Consider the following 20,352-nt stretch of genomic DNA (forward strand, 5'->3'; position numbering starts at 1 on the left):
TTAGAAAACTGATATCAGTCAGAGCCCTGGAGGAAGCAGGCGAGAACTGAAGCTGGGAATCAGGAGGGTGAAAAGGGGTCACAAGACAACCTTGGTGGGTAGGATTAAAGAGAATCCCAAGGCATTTTGTGCATATATTAAAAAAAAAGAGAGTAAGTAGGGAGAGGGTAGGCCCACTCAAGGACAAAGGAAAGTTATCTCTTCAATCAGAGGCGGTAGAAGTGGTAAACTGAGTACTTCACATTTGTATTCACCAAGAAGGACACAGAGGGTAGTGAGATCAGGGAGGGGTCTGGTAATATTCTAGGGAATCTTGATATCAAGGAAGCGGCCAAAACTGAACACAATATTTCAAGTGTGGTCAAACCAGAGTTTTATAGAGCTGCAGCTTTACCTCGCAGCTCTTGAACTCAATCCCGCAACTAATGAAGGCCAACACATCATACACCTTCTTAACCACACTATCAACTTGCACAGCAACTGTGGGAGGGCCCTCTGTTCCTCAACATGCTATGAAGCCTGTCACTAACTCTGTATTCTTCCTTCAAGGTTGAAGAATTCATTGAGACTAATTTTAATTTAAATAATTAAATTAGTTTCTAGTTCTGTCATTCATATGGTGGGGTTCGATTGTGCTTCTCTTATTTTGATAAAGGTGACATTGTGCTTTGTTCCATACTTGCCAATCATCCTTGCACTATCTGAGTGATCTCTACCGAAGATATTTCTATGGAAGCATGCAGTGACAGGAATAAGATGTGAATATGTCAGCAAGGGCAGGGAACTGAGGGAGAACTGGTGTTTGCTTGCACAACAGCCTGGTATGGAGGCGCTAATGCACAGGATCACAAGAGGCTGCAGAGGGTTGTAGACTCAGCCAGCTCTATCATGGACACAACCTTCCCCACCGTTGAATTCATTTTACAAAGCCTCAGCATTACATCCTTGCTGCTATATTCCAGTCCTCTCAGAATGAATGCTGACATTGTAGTGGTGCCTCAAGAAGGCAGGATCTATCACTAATCTTACTAATCACCATCATTCACACCATCTCACTAAACACCATCATCCTCACCATCTCACTAAACACCATCATCCTCATCATCTCACTAATCACCATCGTCCTCACCATCTCACTAATCTTCATCGTCCTCACCATCTCACTAATCTCCTTCATCATCACCATCATCCTCACCATCTCAGTAATCTCCATCATCCTCACCATCTCACTAATCTCCATCATCCTCACCATCTCACTAATCACCATCATCCTCACCATATCACTAATCTCCATCATCCTCACCATCTCACTAATCTTCATCATCCTCACCATCTCACTAATCTCCATCATCCTCACCATCTCACTAATCTCCATCATCCTCACCATATCACTAATCTCCATCATCCTCACCATCTCACCATCTCACTAATCTCCATCATCCTCACCATCTCACTAATCTCCGTCATTCTCACCATCTCACTGATCTTCATTATCCTCACCATTCGGGACATGCCCCCTTCTCATTGCTACCATCTGTGTGAGGTGCAAGAGGCTTAAGACACATATTCAATGATTCAGGAAAAACTTCTTCTCCTCCACTATCAGATTTCTGAAAGGTCCATGAACACTGCCTCACTATTCTTTTTCTTTGCACTACTTGCATATTTTTGTATTTTTATGTCTTTAAACTGTACTGCTGCTACAAAACAAAAGATTTAAAATCAGAATGAAAATTAAGTTTATTATCACTGCTATCCATGTCATGAAATTTGTTGTTGTGAAGCTTTGGTACAGTGCGAAACAAAAATTACTGCAAGTTGTAATAGAAAATATAATAAATAGTGCAAAAGAGAAATAGCAAGGTAGGATTCATGGGTTCATGGAGAGTTCTGAAATCTGTTGTTGGAGAGGAAGAAACTGTATATACAATTATATAGTTCTATAATACACGCACACATATATAATTGAGACATAGTAATTTTTTATGTATTGCACAGTACCGCTATGCAGTAATAAATTTCACAACATAAGTCAGTGATAATAAACCAGATTCTGTTCTGATTGTTCCAGTTCTGCTTTTTTGGGGGCAATATCTGAGAGTCTCGATCGTAGCACATTTCCTTACTCCAACTACTCTGTTGTTGGTCTTCACCAGTCCCTCCCCAGTCTAACATTCCTCCCTTTTCCTACAGATCCATGTTTATACATTCCCCGGTTTGCGCATATGCTGGAGTTTGGCAATAGGAATCACGAGGTGTCAATGACTGCCCTGCGGCTGTTACAGAGGATGAAGAGAGACTGGATGCACACAGGCCGGCGGCCTTCGGGTCTTTGCGGAGCAGGTACTTCACCCATGTCCATCACCCTCACTCTTACCTTAACCCTTCACCTTACCCCTTGTTCTTTTTGTTTCACAGTCACTCTCACCTTTGCCCCTTCCTCTTTCCCCCTCCCCAATCCTCATCTCCCCTTCACTCTCCAATACCTTCATCATCTCTGTTACCATCCCGACAGCAACTCTATTTCCTGGAGTTCTCTTATGCAAGCTCAACTAAAAAATTAAAGAGGTCAATTGTCTGGAGCAAAAAGCAAACTGCTGGAAGAACTAGGTCATGGAGGCAATAGGATGATCAATGTTTGTGACTGAGATCCTGCATCAGGACAAGGTCATGTAAACCATTGAGTTCATTTACATTAAGTGCTACCAGTACCATCCATTACCTAGGACCCCAGTCATCCAGGCCATGCTCTCTTCCCACTGCTACCATCTGGCAGGAGGTACCATACCACCAGATTCGGGACAGTTATTACCCTTCAGCTATCAGGTCCTGAAACGGTGTGGACATCTTTACTCACCTCAACACTGAACTGATTCCACAACTGGTGACTAGTGGTGTGCCTCAGGGACCTGTACTGGGTCCAATGTTGTTTGTCATATACATTAATGATCTGGATGATGGTGTGATAAATTGGATTAGTAAGTATGCAGATGATACTAAGATAGGTGGAGTTGTGGATAATGATGTAGGTCTTCAAAGCTTGCAGGGAGATTTAGGCCAGTTAGAAGAGTGGGCTGAAAGATGGCAGATGGAGTTTAATGCCGATAAATGTGAGGTGCTACATTTTGGTAAGGCTAATCAAAATAGGACATACATGGTAAATGGTAGGGCATTGAAGAATGCAGTAGAACAAAGGGATCTAGGAATAATGGTGCATAGTTCCCTGAAGATGGAATCTCATGTGGATAGGGTGGTGAAGAAAGCTTTTGGTATGCTGGCCTTCATAAATCAGAGCATTGAGTATAGGAGTTGGGATGTAATGTTGAAATTGTATAAGGCATTGGTGAGGCCAAACTTGGAGTATTGTGTACAGTTCTGGTCACCGAATTATAGGAAAGATGTCAACAAAATAGAGAGAGTACAGAGAAGATTTACTAGAATGTTATCTGAGTTTCATCACCTAAGTTACAGAGAAAGGTTGAACAAGTTGGGTCTTTATTCTTTGGAACGTAGAAGGTTGAGGGGGTCTTGATAGAGGTATTTAAAATTATGAGGGGGATAGATAGAGTTGACGTGGATAGGCTTTTTCCATTGAGAGTGGGGGACATTCAAACAAGAGGACATGAGTTGAGAGTTAAAGGGCAAAAGTTTAGGGGTAACATGAAGGGGAACTTCTTTACACAGAGGGTGGTAGCTGTGTGGAACGAGCTTCCAGCAGAAGTGGTTGAGGCATGTTCGATGTTGTCGTTTAAAGTTAAATTGGACAGCTATATGAACAGGAAAGGAATGGAGGGTTATGGGCTGAGTGCAGGTCGGTGGGACTAGGTGAGAGTAAGAGTTCGGCACGGACTAGAAGGGCCGAGATGGCCTGTTTCCGTGCTGTAATTGTTATATGGTTATAACCTACAGACTCACTTTCAAGGACTGCCTACAACTCATGTTCTCAACATTTTGAAGTTTGTCTTCTTTTGCACATTGGTTGTTGGTCATCTTTACTTGTGTATATATTTTTTTGTAAACTCTATTTATTTATTTCTTTACTTTTTCCTGTAATTGCCTGCAAGAAAATGAATCTCAAGTTAACTTGGAACATTAAACTTATACTAACCTATCTATCAGATTGGAAGCATTGTGAACCAAGGATGGGAAGGCAGCGAAAAAGGTGCAGAAATGATTTCCATGGGTTATCGATGAGAAATTGGTCCCTCAGCTACTGTGGCGCTCTGGTTTCCGCACATGTTCAAATGATACATGATTTAGGTTTAGGGTTAATAAGTCGTGGGCATTTTACGTTGGGGACAATTGTGGGCTCCTATTAACATATCCTCAGACTATGTTGGTCACTGACACAAATAGTACATTTCGCTGCATGTTTCAGTATTTCAATGTACATGTGACAAATAAACCTAATCTTATCTTTCTAGTTGATCTGGAGCCTGCTTTAATCTTGGACAACCTTAACCTCTGTCACCACACACTAATTTGGTGTCATCTGCAAACTTAGTAATCATGCCACCATCTCATTAAATCTTATCCATATCTCATTCGTATCATGAACAATATTCTCATCCCTATCATTAAAACATATGTCAAAAGGCAACCCAGCATTAATCCATGCAGAACATCACTGAAATCTGATTAAAAAAGAACCTTCCTCTGCTACCACTGCCTCTTCCTACTGAGACAGTTTTGCATCCAATTTCCAGACTCAGTTGAATGCAGTCTTTTCAGAACTGAGGAAATTTTGGAAGATCTCAAGCAATTCATTCAATCTCTCAGCAGCCACTACTCCTTCAGATTCTAGCATGCTGGTCTTTAGTTTTTGGTGTTGAAATTGGTTGCCAAACATTCAGTCTTAGTGCTTTACGTTGCTTCTTCAGTGATGCTAATTATTTTTGCTCATTGATTTTCTGATATAGAGTCATAGAGTGTGACAGCACAGACATCTATTCTGTGCTGAACCGTAATTCTTCCTAGTCCCAATGACCCACACCTCGACCATTGCCCTCAATACCCTCCTATTCATGTGCTTATCCAAACTTTTCCATTGGCAGCTTGTTTCACCCTTACACCACCCACTGAATGAAGAAGATCCCCTTCAGATTTCATTTAAATATTTCTCTTTTTAACCTAGTCATACAGTACAGTCAGGCTTTTTGTATCTTCTATGATGAATACTAAATATTTGTTCAAAGGCTGTGCAATTTCCTATTTCCCTTTATTAATCCCCCATCTCTTCCTCTAAGGGACAAACATTTACTTTAAGTGATCTCATGTTATATCCTTGTTAAATCTCTGACTGTCAGTTTTTGATGTTTCTTGCTAATGTGTTCAGATAATCTATTTTCTCCCTCTGACATCTTCTTTAGATATTCTTTATTGGCTGCAAGCATTTATCAATCTTCTGGTCAACCACTAATCATTGCAATGCTCTATGCTTTTTCTTTCAGTTTAATACCATCCTTGTCAATATTTTAGCTTGCCATGGAGGGGTTCTCTTTACTTCTCCATGGGAAATAATTTTTATTGAGAAACGTGAAATATTTTCTCATAAAGTCATAGAGCAATACAGTACAGAATCAGGCTCTTTGGCACATCTCATCTGTGCCAACCTGTTATTTTGTCTAATCCCATTGACCCATAACTGGACCATATCCCTCCATACCCCTCTCATCCATGTACTTATCCAAATTTCTCTTAAATGTTGCAAACTGCCACTACTTAACTTCTATCTTATCTTTAAATATATGTTTCCCTGTCCTCTTTAGCCAACCCTGTCTCCAAAGCTTCAATAACGTATTTGTCAAGTCACTGGTTTCAGACCAATTCTCAAACTGAATGTGGAATTAGACTATAAGATATTTTAGCAGAATTAAGCCATTTGGCCCATCAAGTTTACTCCGCCATTTCATGATGGCTGATCCAATATTTATCTCCTGCCTGCTCCCCATATTCCTTCATGCCCTGAACAATCAAGAATCCATCAACCTCTGCCTTAAATATACATGAAGAATTGGCCTCCACAGGTGTTTGTGGCAAAGAATTCCACAGATTCACCACTCTCTGTCTAAAGAAATTCCTCCTCACCTCCATTCTAAAAGGACGCCTCTCTATCCTGAGGCTGTGTCCTCTGGTCCTAGACACTCCCATTGTAGGAAACATCCTCTCCACATCCACTCTATCAAGGCCTTTCGCCATTCAATGGGTTTTTAATCATTCTTCTGAATTCTAGTGAATACTGGCCCAGGGCGACCAAACATGCTTCATATGGCAAGCCATTCAATCCTGGAATGGCTTTTATTCCCACTGTTTGCCTCCTGCCAATCAGCAACCGTTTGATCCATGCTAGAATCTTTCCTGTAATACCATGGGCTCGTAGCTTGTTAAGCAGCCTAAGGTGTGACAACTTGTCAAAGGCCTTCTGAAAATCCAAGTACACAACATCAACCAATTTTACTTTGTCTATCCTGCTTGTTATTTCTTCAAAGAATTCCAACAGATTTGTCAGGTGAGATTTTCCCTTGAGGAAGTCATGTTGACTACGATTTATTTTATCATGTTCCTCGAAGTATCCTGAGACCTCATCCTTAATAATCGACTCCAACATCTTCCCACCCTCTGAGGACAGACTAACTGGCCTATAGTTTTGTTTCTTCTGTCTCTCTCACTTCTTGAAGAGTGGAGTGACATCTGCAATTTTACAGTCTTCTGAAACCATTCCAGAATCTAATGATTCTTGAAAGATCATTACTAATGCCTCCACGATCTCTTCTGCCATCTCTTTCAGAACCTTGGGGTGCACACCAGCTGGTCATGTTGACTTATCTACCTTCGCACCTTTCTATTTCCTAAGAACCTTCTGTTCAGTTATGGTAACTTCACACTGTTCATGCCCCCTGACACCTGAAAATTCCACCACACTGCTAGTGTCTTCCACAGTGAAGACTCATGTAAAATACTTACTCAGTTCTTCTGCCATTTCATCATCCCTCATTACTACCTCTCCAGAAACAAGAGAGAATCTGCAAATGCTGGAAATCCAAGCAATACACACAAAATGCTGGAAGAACTCAGCAGGCCAGGCAGCATCTAGGAAAAAAGTACAGTGGCTTTTTGGGCCGAGACCCTTCGGTAGGATTGCTCTCTAGCATCATTTTCCAGCAGTCCGATGTTCACTCTTGCGTCTCTTTTACACTTCATGCATCTGAAGAATTGTTTGCTATCCTCTTTAATATTATTGGCCAGCTTACTCTCATATTCCATTTTTACCTTCTTAGTGACTTTTTTAGTTGCCTTCTGTTGGTAATTTGAAAGCTTCCCAATCCTCTAACTTCCCACTAATTGTTGCTCTATTATATGCCCTCTCTTTGGCTTTTATGTTGACTTCGAATTCTCTTGTTAGTCATGATTGTGTCATCTTTCCTTTAAAATATTTCTTCCTCTTTTTGATGTATATCCTGTACCCTCCAAATTGCTTCCAGAAATTGCTGGTGTTGGAGCTGGCTATTGTTGCTCTGCTATTATCCCTGCCAGTGTTCTTTTCCAGTCAATTCTGGCAGCTCTTCTTTTATGCCTCTGTAATTCCCTATACGCCACTGTAATACTGATAGACCTGACTTTTATTTCTCCTTATCAAGGTTCGCAGTGAATTTGATGATATGATCAAATTCCCTAAGGGTTCTTTTACCTTAAGCTCTGTAATCAATTCTGGTTCATTGCACAGCACCCAGTCTGCAATAGCTGATCCTCTGATGGGCTCAACCACGAACTGCTCTAAAAAGTCATCTCGTGGGCACTCTAGATATTTCCCCTTCTTGAATCCAGCACCAACCTGATTTTCCCAATCTACCTGCATATTGAAGTCCCCCACGTCTATGGTAACATTGCCATCTTGGCATACATTTTCTATCTCTCATTATAATTTGGAGGCCACATCCTTACTACTGTGTGGGGGTCTGGATATAACTCTCATCAGGGTCTTCTTACTCTTACAGTTCCTTAGCTCTATACACAATGAATACCTTCTGACCCTATGTCATCTCTTTCTAATGATTTGATTTCAGTTTTTACCAACAGAGCAACACCATCCTCTTTGCCTTCCTACCTATCCTTTCATCAAGCTCTCAGCTATAATCTTCTAATTATAGCATTCTAATCATTCTCTTCCCAATGATCCTGATTAATCTCATTGCAAATGACAGCTTCAAAGATACCCTGTCCCCTGGTCTTTTCCACAACAGAAACATTGAACAGAGAACATTGCAGACAGTATGTGCCCTTCAGCCCATGATGTTGTGCTGTCCTTTAACCTACTGTAAGATCAATCAAACCCTTCCCTCACACATAGCCTTCTATTTTTCTATCATCTGTGTGCCTAAGAGTTTCTATGAGGAGGAATTTCTTTTGCCAGGGGTGGTGATTTCATTGCCACAGATGGCTGTGGAGGCCAAGTTATTGGGTATATTTAAAGTGGTGGTTGATAGGTTCTTGATTAGTTAAGGTGTCAAAAGCTACAGAGAGAAGGCAGAAAACTGAGGTTGAAAGGGAAAATAAATTAGTCATGATGGAATGTCAGATGAAGCATTATGGGCCGAATGGCCTAATTCTGCTCATATGTCTTATGGTTTCTTAAACGTCCCTAATGTATCTGCCTCTATCACTATCCCTGGCAGCGCATTTCACACACCCACCACTCTCTGTGTAAAAAAAAATAATCCAGACTTCCATTCTATACTTTAAAATTATACTGTATCAATCACTTTAAAATTATGCTCTCTCGTGTTAGCCATTTACACCCTGGGTAAAATTCTCTGATTTATGCCTCTTTTCGATTTATGCCTCTTATCATCTTGTACACCTTATCAAGAGTCCTGAATACTCTGTAAGCGCATCCTCAAGACTGCCTTTGCCAACTTGACTTGTCCAGTTTATACAAACTGTTACCCATGATTATTGAAATGTGTTTCTATTATTTGTTAATTTTGTATACTGTGCTGCAGTATAGTTCCTCGCAGGTGGCCTTTCTGTTTCTCATTTCAATCAACCTAAAATGTCAATTCTCCATTTCCCCCCGCAGAGATGCTGCATGATCCAATGAGCATTTTGTTGCTTCAGATTCTGGTATCTGCAGTCTCTTGTGTGTCAATGCTACATCTTGATCTTCTGTGCTCAGATGATTTCTCAGTGCTGTAAAGAAAGACTACTCCAGCTCCTTTCCCAAATGCAACATTAGCAATCATTTCGAGTGGACTAGAATATAAAAGCAAGGATATAATGCTGAGGCTGTATAAGGCACTAATCAGACCACATTTGGAGTATTGTTGAGTAGTTTTGGGACCCCTATTGAAGAAAGGATGTGCTGACAATAGAAAAGGTTGAGAGGAGGGTTTTACAAGTATAATCCGGAGAATTAATGGTTAGGATATGAGGAGTGCTTGATGGCTCTGGAACTGCGCTTGCTGGAACTTAAAAGAACATCGTGGGCCATAGGGCCTGTGCTGAAGGGGGTATCTCATGTTAAACCTACTGAATATTGAAAGCCCTCGATAGAGTAGATATGCAGAAGAGGTTTCCAATAGTGGGAGAGTCTAGGACCAGAGGGCACAGCTTCAGCATAGAAGGAAACCGTTTAGAACAGAGATGAGGAGGAATTTCTTTAATGATATGGATGCGAGTCTGTGGAATTCACGGCCACAGACGGCTGTGGAGGCCAAGTCATTGGGTATGTTTGAAGGTTGATAAGAACTTGATTAGTAAGGGGGTGAAAGGTTATCAGGAAAGGCAGGAGAATAGGGTTGAGAGGAAAAATAAATTAGTTATGGGAATGGCAGAACAGACTTGATTAGGCCAAATGGAGTACTTCTGCTGTTATGTTTTATGGTCTTACGGTTTTTTCTGTCCACCCTTCTGAAACATCAGGGACATTAGAATTTTTCTGTCTTGGTCACTTTGTGGCCATAATGAGATCTTACCAATGTTTGTTCTATTTTTGTTCTATTCATTCATCTATCTTATTCCAAAAATCTGAATTTACTGCATCAGGGAAAACTAAAATGGCTTTGATTTGTAAAGGCTGATGTGTGCCTTTGTAAGTTTAGTGTGAATTATAAAGAGGATTTGACAGGGTAAGTGTGAAGAGGTTGTTTCCTCTTATTTGTTAAAGCAAGGCCAGGGATCATAAATATAAAATAATTTCTCATAGATCCCATGGGGAATTCAGAAAAAAGTCTTCTCCCAGTACATGTTGAAAATATAGAATTCACTACTGATAGTAATTGAGAGGATTTTTTATTTTTAAAATTAAGCTCTATTCATAAAAAATATATACAGGAAATACAATACGATCAGGTCATTTCTGTCTTTAATTACAAATTAAAAATTAGCTTTATTTGTCACATATATATCAAAATATGCAGTGCAATGCGTAGTTTGCATCAACAACTGACACAGTCTGAGGATGCTGAGAGTCGCCATGCTTCCAGCACCGACGTAGCATGCCCACAACTCTATAACCCTAACCTGTATGTCTAGAATGTGGGAGGAAACTGGAGCACCCAGAGGAAATCCACGTGGTCATGGGGAATATATTCATAACCCCTCTATCATCTCTGGAGGTACCAGACATAGTGGGGAGCAGTCCTTTCAGAAGGGGTGAGAAGCATGGAGAAGGCAGGACCTGATGTGGTATCAGCAGCTGGAAATGAAAAGGTTGAGAGAGGGTTAAGGGTCTGAAGGGGTGACCACGAGGAAGGAGAGTGTTGGAGATTGGAGAAAGGGCCTTCAGTGTGAAAGTGGGGCTCTTGTGACCTTTTGAACAATTCACCCATCAGTTATTTGAGAAGCAGGTAGACAGGACCCAGCTCATCTTCAGGGGGCAGAAGGACCGCAAGCCTGGGGTAAAATGCATAAGAGATTAATTGACGTAAAGGGTGATGGTAAAGGACAAAGAGACATAGATGGTAACAGTTGAATTATTATTTGAAAATTTTGAGCTCCTTGCTGAATCATAAAGACTATAATACTTTTTTGAGAATTTATGCTTTTTTCTTCAGTTTAATGAGCTTAATCTGAGTTGCAATTAAATATTAGAGAATGCCAACATTGTCGTCTCTGCAAAAATACTCCAGACCTACTTGGATAAGTGAGCAAACTGTGTATCCTCTCCCACAGCAGCCTCCCTTGGACTGAGGTCCAAATTAGAGGTATGAGCCAGAAGCCAGCCCTTTGGTCCACCATATACATGCTCATCTACACTAATCCCATTTGTGTGCATTAGAACACAGAACTGTACAGGCCCTATGGGCCACAATGTCTTACTGACTTTTTAACCTACTCTGAGATCACTCTAGCCATTCCCTTCCACATATACTCCAATTTTCTTTCATCCGTGAGCCTAGGAGTTTCTTAAATGTTCCTAATATATATGCCTGCACCACCACCTCTGGCAGTGTGCTCCATGCACCCACCACTCTAACATTCCCCCTAAACTTTCCTCCATTCCTCTTAAAATTTTCCCCCTTGGTGTTATCCAGTTACACCCTAGGAAATCATCTCTGGTTATCCATTCTATCAGTTCCTATTATCATCTTGTAAGCCTCTGTCAAGTCACCTCTCATCCTCCTTTGGTTTGAAGAGGAAGCCTGAGTTCACTTGACTTATCCTTATAAGATATGTTCTCGAATCTGGGCAGCATCCTGGTAAATCTCCTCTGCGCTCTAAAGCTTTCACACCTTTCCTATAATGAGGTAACCAGAACAGAACAGAATGCTCCAAGCATGGTCTACCCAGAGTTTTATAGAGCTGCACCATTGAGCACATTTGCAAGGAGCACTGTTGCAAGAAAGCAGGATCTATTTATCAATGATCCCCCCCCCCCCGCCCCACTATCCAGTATCCAGTCCATGCTCATTGCTCGCTGCTGCCAACAGAAAGGAATCTCACACCAGCAGGTTCAGGAACAGTTAATACTCTTGAACCAGAGGGGATAACTTCACTCTCCCCAACACTGAACTGATTCCACAACTTATGGATTCACTTTAAGTGTTCTACACTCGTGTTCTCAATATTTACTGATTATTTAATATTATTATTATTGTCTTTTGTATTTGCACAGTTTTGTGTCTTTTGCATATTGATTGTACATCTGTCTCTGTCGTGTGAAGTTTCTCATTGATTCTATTGTGTTTCTATCTATTTACTGTGAAAGCCCACAAGACAGTAATCTCAGGGTAGTATATGGTGACATATATGTACTTGCATAATAAATTTACTTTGAACTTTTGAACAGTACATCACAGCTCTTGAACAATCCCCAAATGAGTTCAAGAATGTGGAGCATTAGCTCCGTATCCCTCTGTGTCTCGCTTACTTAAGTACCTGTCCAAATGCCTCTCAAACACAGTGATTGTACCTGATTCCACCGTCTCCTCTGGCAGCGCACTGTGAGAATTGCAAGTACATAGAGTAGCACTGATGGTGTATGACCCCCGTTCCTTCATCAGTCATATTGCAGCTGTATACATCGTTGATTGGGCCATATTCGGAGTATTATATGCAGTTATGATCACCCCTTTAAAGGAAAGATGTGGAGGCTGTGGAGAGGGTGAAAACCTCATTTTCTTTTTTTTTAATTTGCTAAGTTTGTCTTTTGCAATTTGGTTGTTTGGCATTCTTTGTGTATGTACAATTTTTCATAAATTCTATTGTATTTCGTATTTTTCCTGTAAATGCCTGCATGAAAATGAATCTGAAGGTAGTATATGATAACATACACGTATTTTGATAATAAATTTGACTTTAGCATTGAGGTTCACCAGGATAATGCCTGGATTAGAGAGAATTACCACAAGGAACAACTGGACAAACTTGGATTGTTTTCTCTGGAGCGTCACAGGCTGAGAGGCAATTTGACAGAAGTTATAAGAGGCATAAATAGAGTAGATAAAGTCTTTTTTCCAGGGCGGAAATGTGAAATATTAGAGGTCATACATTTAAGGTGAGGAGGGTGAGAGTTTAAAGGAGATTTACATGGCAAGTTATTATTTACACAGAAAGTGATAGGTACGTGGAATACACTGTACTGGAAGCAGACATGATCACAATGTTTAAGAGGCATTTAGACAAGCACATTAATAGGCTGGGATGGAGGAATAGGGATCATATGCAGGCAGATGGAATTGGTTTAGATTGGCATCATGTTCAGTACAGACATGATGGGTTGAATGGCCAGTTCCTGTGCCATACTGTTCTGTGTTGTATAACAGAGAAGCAGAGTGTGAAGTATATTCCTGACAGGAAGCAGGCTGGTGGAACATACAGGAATCTGCTTGATTTACTTTTCTAGCACCTGCCACAAATCTCAAGTAGACACCAAAAGATGAAAACACTCGGCAGGCAGAGAGGGAAGATCAGAGATACTCTTTCAGGCCATTGAATACATCAGGGCAATTCTGATGAAATGATATTGACCGAAGCATTGATTTTATTTTTCTTTACGGTGATTGCATGATCTACAGAGAGGTTCTGAGTTATCTGTCAAAGGTCTGACTGGACAGAGAAAATGAGGCAAGGATGAGGCAAAGATAGATGAGGGAGAAGAATAAATTGGCATTGGTATTGGTTTATTATTGTCACATGTATCAAGATACAGCAAAAAGCTTGTCTTGCATACCGTTCATACGGATCAAATCATTACACAGTGCACTGAGGCAGAACAAGGGAAAAGAACAACAGAATGTAGAATAAAGTATAACAATTAGAGAAAGTGCAGACCAGGTAGACAGTAAGGTGCAATGTGACTGATTCTTAATTGGTATTGGTTTAATATTGTCACAGGTACCAAAATACAGTGTAAAACCTGTTTTGCATATTGTTCATACAGATCATTACCCAGTGCATTGAGCTACAATAAGATAAAACGATAACAATGCAGAACAATGCAGTAAAAGCTACTGAAAAGGTGCAGAACAGATAAATGACAGTGCAAGATCATAACGAGGTACATAGTGAGGCAGCAGACTTGAGGGAATTTTCCATTTCAGGGTGAGAACAGGAAATGTTAGTGATACAATTGATAATGGACAAGCAAAAGAGGAAGGAGAGTGGACCCAAACACCATTGTATCAATCATGGTCACGTAGCTGCACTGATATACAAGGTTGGACAATTGTGTAGCGGTTACCATATTGCTTTACAGCACCAGCCAGCAATCATCAATCAAGGTTCAATTCCCGCTGCTGTCTCTAAGGAGTTTATGTGTTCACCCTGTGATCATGTGGGTTTCCCCCAGGTGCATCGGTTTCCTCCCACATTCCGAAGATGTACAGTTAGGGTTAGTGAGTCGTGGGCATGTTATGTTGGTACTAGAAATGTGGCATCACTTGCGGACTGTCCAGAACATCCTTGCTGATTTAATTTGATGCAAGTGATGTGCTTTACTCTAGGTTTCAATGCTTCAATGTACATATGACGAATAAAGTTAATATTTAATTAAAGCTCCCTCTCTACCTCAGGATGTCTGACAGTGCTTTTGAGTAATGAAGTCACTGTTGTATTATCAAATACATGGCAGACAAAAGTCCGTGTGGCTAATGGACTGGTTAATTTGTTCAGTTGCTATTGATGGGGGCTGGATATTGGCATGCAGTAATATGCCTGCTTTCTCTCTGAAGTGGTTCCTTGCCATCTTTTCCTATAATTTGAAGAACACATGGGGCCTCAGGCAAAGATAGTACCACAGACAGTACTGCACTGGGAATGTCAGGCTAAACTTTTATGCTGTTAAAGTCCCTGTAGTGTCTTGAACCTATAGTCTTTCACCTCAAGAAGTGAGAATGCTGGCCAGTAAGCCATGGCTGACACAACAGCTGTCTGTCCATCCTTGGTCCCTCACTGTGAGTGGAACACACTGTAGGGGTGGTTAGAGGTTCTGCACGCTTGTGACACTGCTTATTTTTAGATTATTATTATGGCTGCTGTTCAAAAGTTGCACAGGCAAACAGTACTGCTGGATGGATGCCACTGCTTGACAGTGATTACCTCGAATCTGCCTGCTGCCAGCAGTGGAGCCAGGAAATATGTGTGTGTCACCTTTGCTTTGTTTAGCATGCATTTGAGAGCCGAGGAAAAGTGGTCAAACAAAGTGAGCAAATCTGAGAAGTGTGCAGTGCTCTGCGATCCCTCACATGTTAGCTTAGCAGTGGTGTGAGACCTGGTGCACGAGATCCATCCTTTATCTTCAATGTGAGAAGTAACTCTTCATTAGCAAGTAAAGTTCATCCCTAATCAATAATATAGAAGCTGCCAGCAGTTTCATCATTTAGCCCCTCTTCTGATCATTCCTTCATTTCTGTAAGGGCAAGTATATATTCTGGACTAGGTACCCAACGCAATGCATGCTCCTATTCCATTCCCAGTTAAAATAGACATTATTCCGTTCTAAAGGTTAAAGATTTAAAGACATCCACACACAAGATTCTGCAGATGCTGGAAATCCAGGGTAACACGCACACGCACAATGCTGGAGGATCTCAGCAGGTCAGGCAATCTCTATGGAAAGGAATAACGAGTCGATGTTTCAGACTGAGGCCTTTGATTAGGACTGGAAAGGACGGGGGATGAAGCCAGATAAGAAGGTCGGGGGAAGGGAAGAAGTATAAGCTGGAAGGTCTAAGATTAGTTTTACATCAAAACATACAGTGCAATGCATTGTTTGTATCAAGGACCAACAGAGTCCAAGTGAAGATCTGTTGGGGGCAGCCCGCAAATATCACCAGGCTTCTGGTACCAACATAGCATGCTCATAAACTTGCTGGCCTGTACATCTTTGGAATGTGGGAGGCAACCAGAGCACCCAGTTATGGGGAGAACATACAAGCTCCTTACAGACAGTGGCAGGAATTTAGATTCAGAATCAGGTTTAATATTAGCAGCATATGTTGTAAGATTTGTTGTCTTTGCATTTGTCAATAATATTAGAGGAAAAAACTGTGAATTACAGTATATTAAATAGCTAAATAAAATAAGTAGTGCAAAAATAGAAATAAAAGAAGTAGTGAGGTAGTGTTGATGGGTTCAATGCCCATTCAGAAATCGGACGGCAGAGGGAAGAAGCTGTTCCTGAATCACTGTGTGCCTTCAGGCTCCTGTACCTCCTTTCTGATGATAGCAATGAGGACAGGCAATGACCTAGGTGATGGTGGTCCTAATGATAGAAACTGCCTTTTTGCTGCACTGCTCCTTAAAGATGTCCTGGATACTACTGAGGCTAGTGCCATGATGGAGCTGACTAGGTTTGCGACTCTTAGAATTGTAAACAATTGTACCCTGATCTTCCAATTACTGGTGCTATACTGTGTTGGGAGCATTGTGGATAGTCTGGAGGGTTGTCAGAGGTTACAGCGGGGCATCAATAGGATGCAGAACTGAGCTGAGAAGTGGCAGATGGAGTTCGACCCAGATAAATATGAAGTGGTTCATTTCGGTAGGTTAAATTTGAAGACAGAATATAATATTAATGGTAAGACTCTTGGCAGTGTGGAGGATCAGCGAGATCTTGGGGCCTGTGTCCATAGGACATTCAAAGCTGCTGCGCAGGTTGATAGTATTATTAAAATAGCGTATGGTGTGTTGGTCTTCATCAACCGTGGGATTGAGTTCAAGAACTGGGAGGTAATGTTACAGCTATATAAGATCTTTGTTAGACCCCACTTGGAGCACTGTGTTTAGTTCTGGTCACCTCACTTCAGGAAGGATGTGGATACTATAGAGAGAGTGCAAAGGAGATTTATAAGGATGTTGCCTGGATTGGAGAGTATACCTTATGAGAATAGGTTGAGTGAACTTGGCCTTTTCTCCTTGGAGCGACGGAGGATGAGAGGTGACCTGATAGAGGTGTACAAGATGATGAGAGGCACTGATTGTGTAGATATCCAGAGGCTTTTTTCCTAGGGCTGAAATTGCTAACACGAGGGGTCATAGTTTTAAGGTGCTTGGAAGTAGGTACAGAGGAGATGTCAGGGGTAAGTTTTTCACACAGAGAGTGGTGGGTGCATGGAATGCACTGCCAGCAATGATGCTAGAGGCAGATACAATAGGGTCTCTTAAGAGACTCTTAGATAGATACGTGGAGCTTAGAAAAGAGGATGGCTATGCGGTAGGGAAATTCTAGGCAGTTTCTAGAGTAGGTTACATGGTCAGCACAACATTGTGGGCTGAAGGGCCTGTAATGTGCTGTAGATTTCTATGTTTCTATAACACATTACATTAACCACTATGCTACTGTGCCATCCTGTCATGTAGATTGTCCGGTGGGCACGCACCTTGTATCTAAATTAAGCCATAATTTAGTTTCTTTATCAATGTAGTATACTGTTTCAAACTGCTCATCACCTATCCCTCCTGTCCCTGATTGCTGATGTCGTTAAGGATTCTGTCTCCTCTCTACCCCAGCTCTGTCACGTTCCTTTTTTTCTGCTATCTTTTTTCAGAATGGCTGCATCAGTGGCCACCCTCTTCAAACAAACTTTCAAATTTTCTCTACTGTTCTTAGCTCAGTATTAGTCTTTCTAATGTGGTAGAACTCTTAAAAAAATACCTTGGGATGCTTTCAATACTTTGTGTGTGCAATACAGGATGAAGATATTTCCCCCCACAAACCAAGCTTGTTTCCATGTCCATCCTATCCTGCTGTAGGGTTTCGACCTGAAACATTGACAGATTCTTTCCTCCCACAGACGCTCCTTCATTCGCTGAGTTCCTCCAGCAGGTTATTTGATGCTTCCATGCAGCTGTTTGACTAGCAATGTCTGGTGTACACAACTGCAGTGATGGTGTCTGAGTGGGTCTGAACGTTGTTTCATTTTCATGGTCATCAGGGCCAGCGTTTATGTCCCAAGCCTTTGCTGAGATGCTACCCTGCCTGGTATCCTCAGGATCTTGTATGCGGATTAGGACTAGCATTATTCGCCACATACATTGAAATGCACTGTTTGCATCAACAACTAACACAGTCTGAGGATGTGCTTGGGGCAGCCTGCAAGTGTCACCATGCTCCCGGCACCAACATAGCATGCCCACAACTCACTAACCCAGACCTGTACAGCTTTAGAATGTGGGAGGAACTGGAGCACCCAGAGGAAACCCACATGGCCATGGAGAGAATGTACAAACTCCTTAAAGTCAGTAGCGGGAATTATACCCCGATTGCTGGTGTCATAAAGCGTTATGCTAGCCTCTATGCAACCGTGCTGTCTTGTGCAATCACTATGCAACCTTGCAGCAACATCACAGGCACAACAGTATGTGCCTGTGATACGGCTTTAAGTGAGCTTTTTATTGCACCTGTGCATATGACAATAAACTCAAATTTGACTCTCCACACTAAAGAAAGGGATATTTGCCTTGGAGTCAGGGAGAGGTGATCTCACAGATAAACATAAATCTCTAGGAAGTACTGGCAGGGTTGGCGCTGACAGGCTGAAACCAAAGAGTATAGTCTCAGGATTAATGGTCAATCATTTTGATCTGAGATAAGGAGGTTTCTCTATTTAAAAAGTTATGATTCCTTGAAATTCTTTACCTCAGAGAGCTATGCACAGCCACTTATTCAAAATATCAAATCTAAGATTAATGAATTTTGGACCAGGGGAATTGAGAATTGGCAGGAAAGTGGATGAAGTACAGGCTATGTGAAGTAAACAACTAAGTCACTTGCTTCTGCTTCTCCTTAGGTCTTTGTGTTGGTATTTGTGGCTGTGTTTTCTGTGTCTGTTATCTTGACGGTGTGTCCTCTTGCCTTGTTTCTTTGGGGAATGAGTTCTGATGTTATGTTTTTCCAGCTCTCCTCGTTGCTGCCAGAATGCACGATTTCCGAAGGACAGTAAAGGAGGTCATTCGTGTGGTCAAAGTCTGTGAATCGACACTCAGGAAAAGGTGAATGCAAATGCAAGATTTGTTTCTTCCTGTTGCTGCTGACTCTGTCTGGGGAGTATATTTCAGCACTTGACAGCTTATTCAATCTCCTGTTTTTTTTCTGGCCAATGTCTACAGTAGATACGCACACGTGCGACACATACATAGACACGCAGCCGCACACACAGAGACACAGACACATACAAATGCACATTTTCAGGCACATAAGTGTGTATGCCCCTAGACAGACACATACATGTATACATACACAGACACATATTCAACAAACATGCTCAAGTGGACACACATGCAACACACACATAAGCACACACACAGAGGCTATTTCACCGTTGGTAATTGTGCTCGAGTGCTCTCACGTTCTGTCTCAGTTTTGGTAAATGGTTTAGAAATGTCACGTGTACTGACATACAATGAACAACTTTTGTTTTGCATGCCACCCAGGCAGATCATACCATACATAATTGTACTGGGGTAGTGAAAAGAAAACAGAATATAGAGTTGCAGTTACTGGGAAAGTGCAGTGCAGCTAGACAAAGAAAGGGAAAGGGCCTTGGCAACATAGGTTGGGAGATGGACCATTTATCTTGCAGCATATGAGAGGTCTATTCAAGGTCTGGTAACAGTGCGGTAGAAGCTGTCAGTGATATGTACTCTCAAGCTTTTGTAACTTATGCCTGACAGGAGCAGGGAGAAGAGAGAAAGACCGGGGTGAAAGAGGTCCCTTATTAAATACGTAACTTTCCCAAGGCAACTGGAGGTGTGGATGGAATGGTGGGGAGGCTGGTTTTCCTGTTGGACTGAGCTGTGCTCACAATTCTCTGCAGAGCAGTTTCTGTACCAAGCTGTGATGCATTTGGATTAAATGCTTTCTGTGGTACATCAGTATAAAATTACTCAGAATCATCGATTGTCTCACGTGGAAACAACTGCATGGTTTGTACTGGTTGGGTAATTTGAAGCAACTCTGCATGTATCACCCTCGTCAGGCAACGTGGGGGCAGTGTAAATTCGTTTATCATTTCACATGTACCAAGGTACAGTGAGAAGCTTGTCTTGTATATCGTCCATGCAGAATCAATTTAGTACTTTGAAGTAGTACAAGTTAAAACAATGACAGAGTGCAGAATAAAGTGTTTCAGTTCCTGAGAAAGTGCAGTGCAGGTAAACTGTCAGGTGAAAACAACCCATAGTCTGATGCCAAGCTTGAGGCCATGTACCACCAGGCTTGAAGGCAGTGAAAGGGTTTTATACACTAAAGGATGGACTCTTGATCTTCAATCTATGAAATCCTTGCACTTTATTTGTCTTCTGCTCTATGTTTTCTCTGTAACTGCGACACTATTTCATTGTTCTGTTTTTATTGCTTCAATGTACTTACGTAAGGAATCATCTGGATGGCACACAAAGACTTTTCACTGTACT

General features: G+C 41.5%; 1 protein-coding gene across 3 annotated transcripts in view; it reads left to right on the forward strand.

The window, feature by feature from the left end:
- The window catches only part of brf1b (BRF1 general transcription factor IIIB subunit b), a 460,829-nt gene that overhangs the window by 260,876 nt on the left and 179,601 nt on the right, over positions 1–20,352 (forward strand). For all 3 annotated transcript variants that reach the window (XR_011887761.1, XM_072272380.1, XM_072272371.1), the window contains exons 6-7: positions 2,194–2,343; positions 18,837–18,930. Coding sequence is in view for 2 of the 3 variants with exons in the window: in XM_072272380.1 (XP_072128481.1) it covers positions 2,194–2,343; positions 18,837–18,930 (244 nt within the window). In the remaining variant the exon portion in view is untranslated. The remainder of the gene's footprint in view (positions 1–2,193; positions 2,344–18,836; positions 18,931–20,352) is intronic.

This window comes from Mobula birostris, chromosome 1 (assembly GCF_030028105.1).
Source record: "Mobula birostris isolate sMobBir1 chromosome 1, sMobBir1.hap1, whole genome shotgun sequence".
NCBI lineage: Eukaryota > Metazoa > Chordata > Chondrichthyes > Myliobatiformes > Myliobatidae > Mobula > Mobula birostris.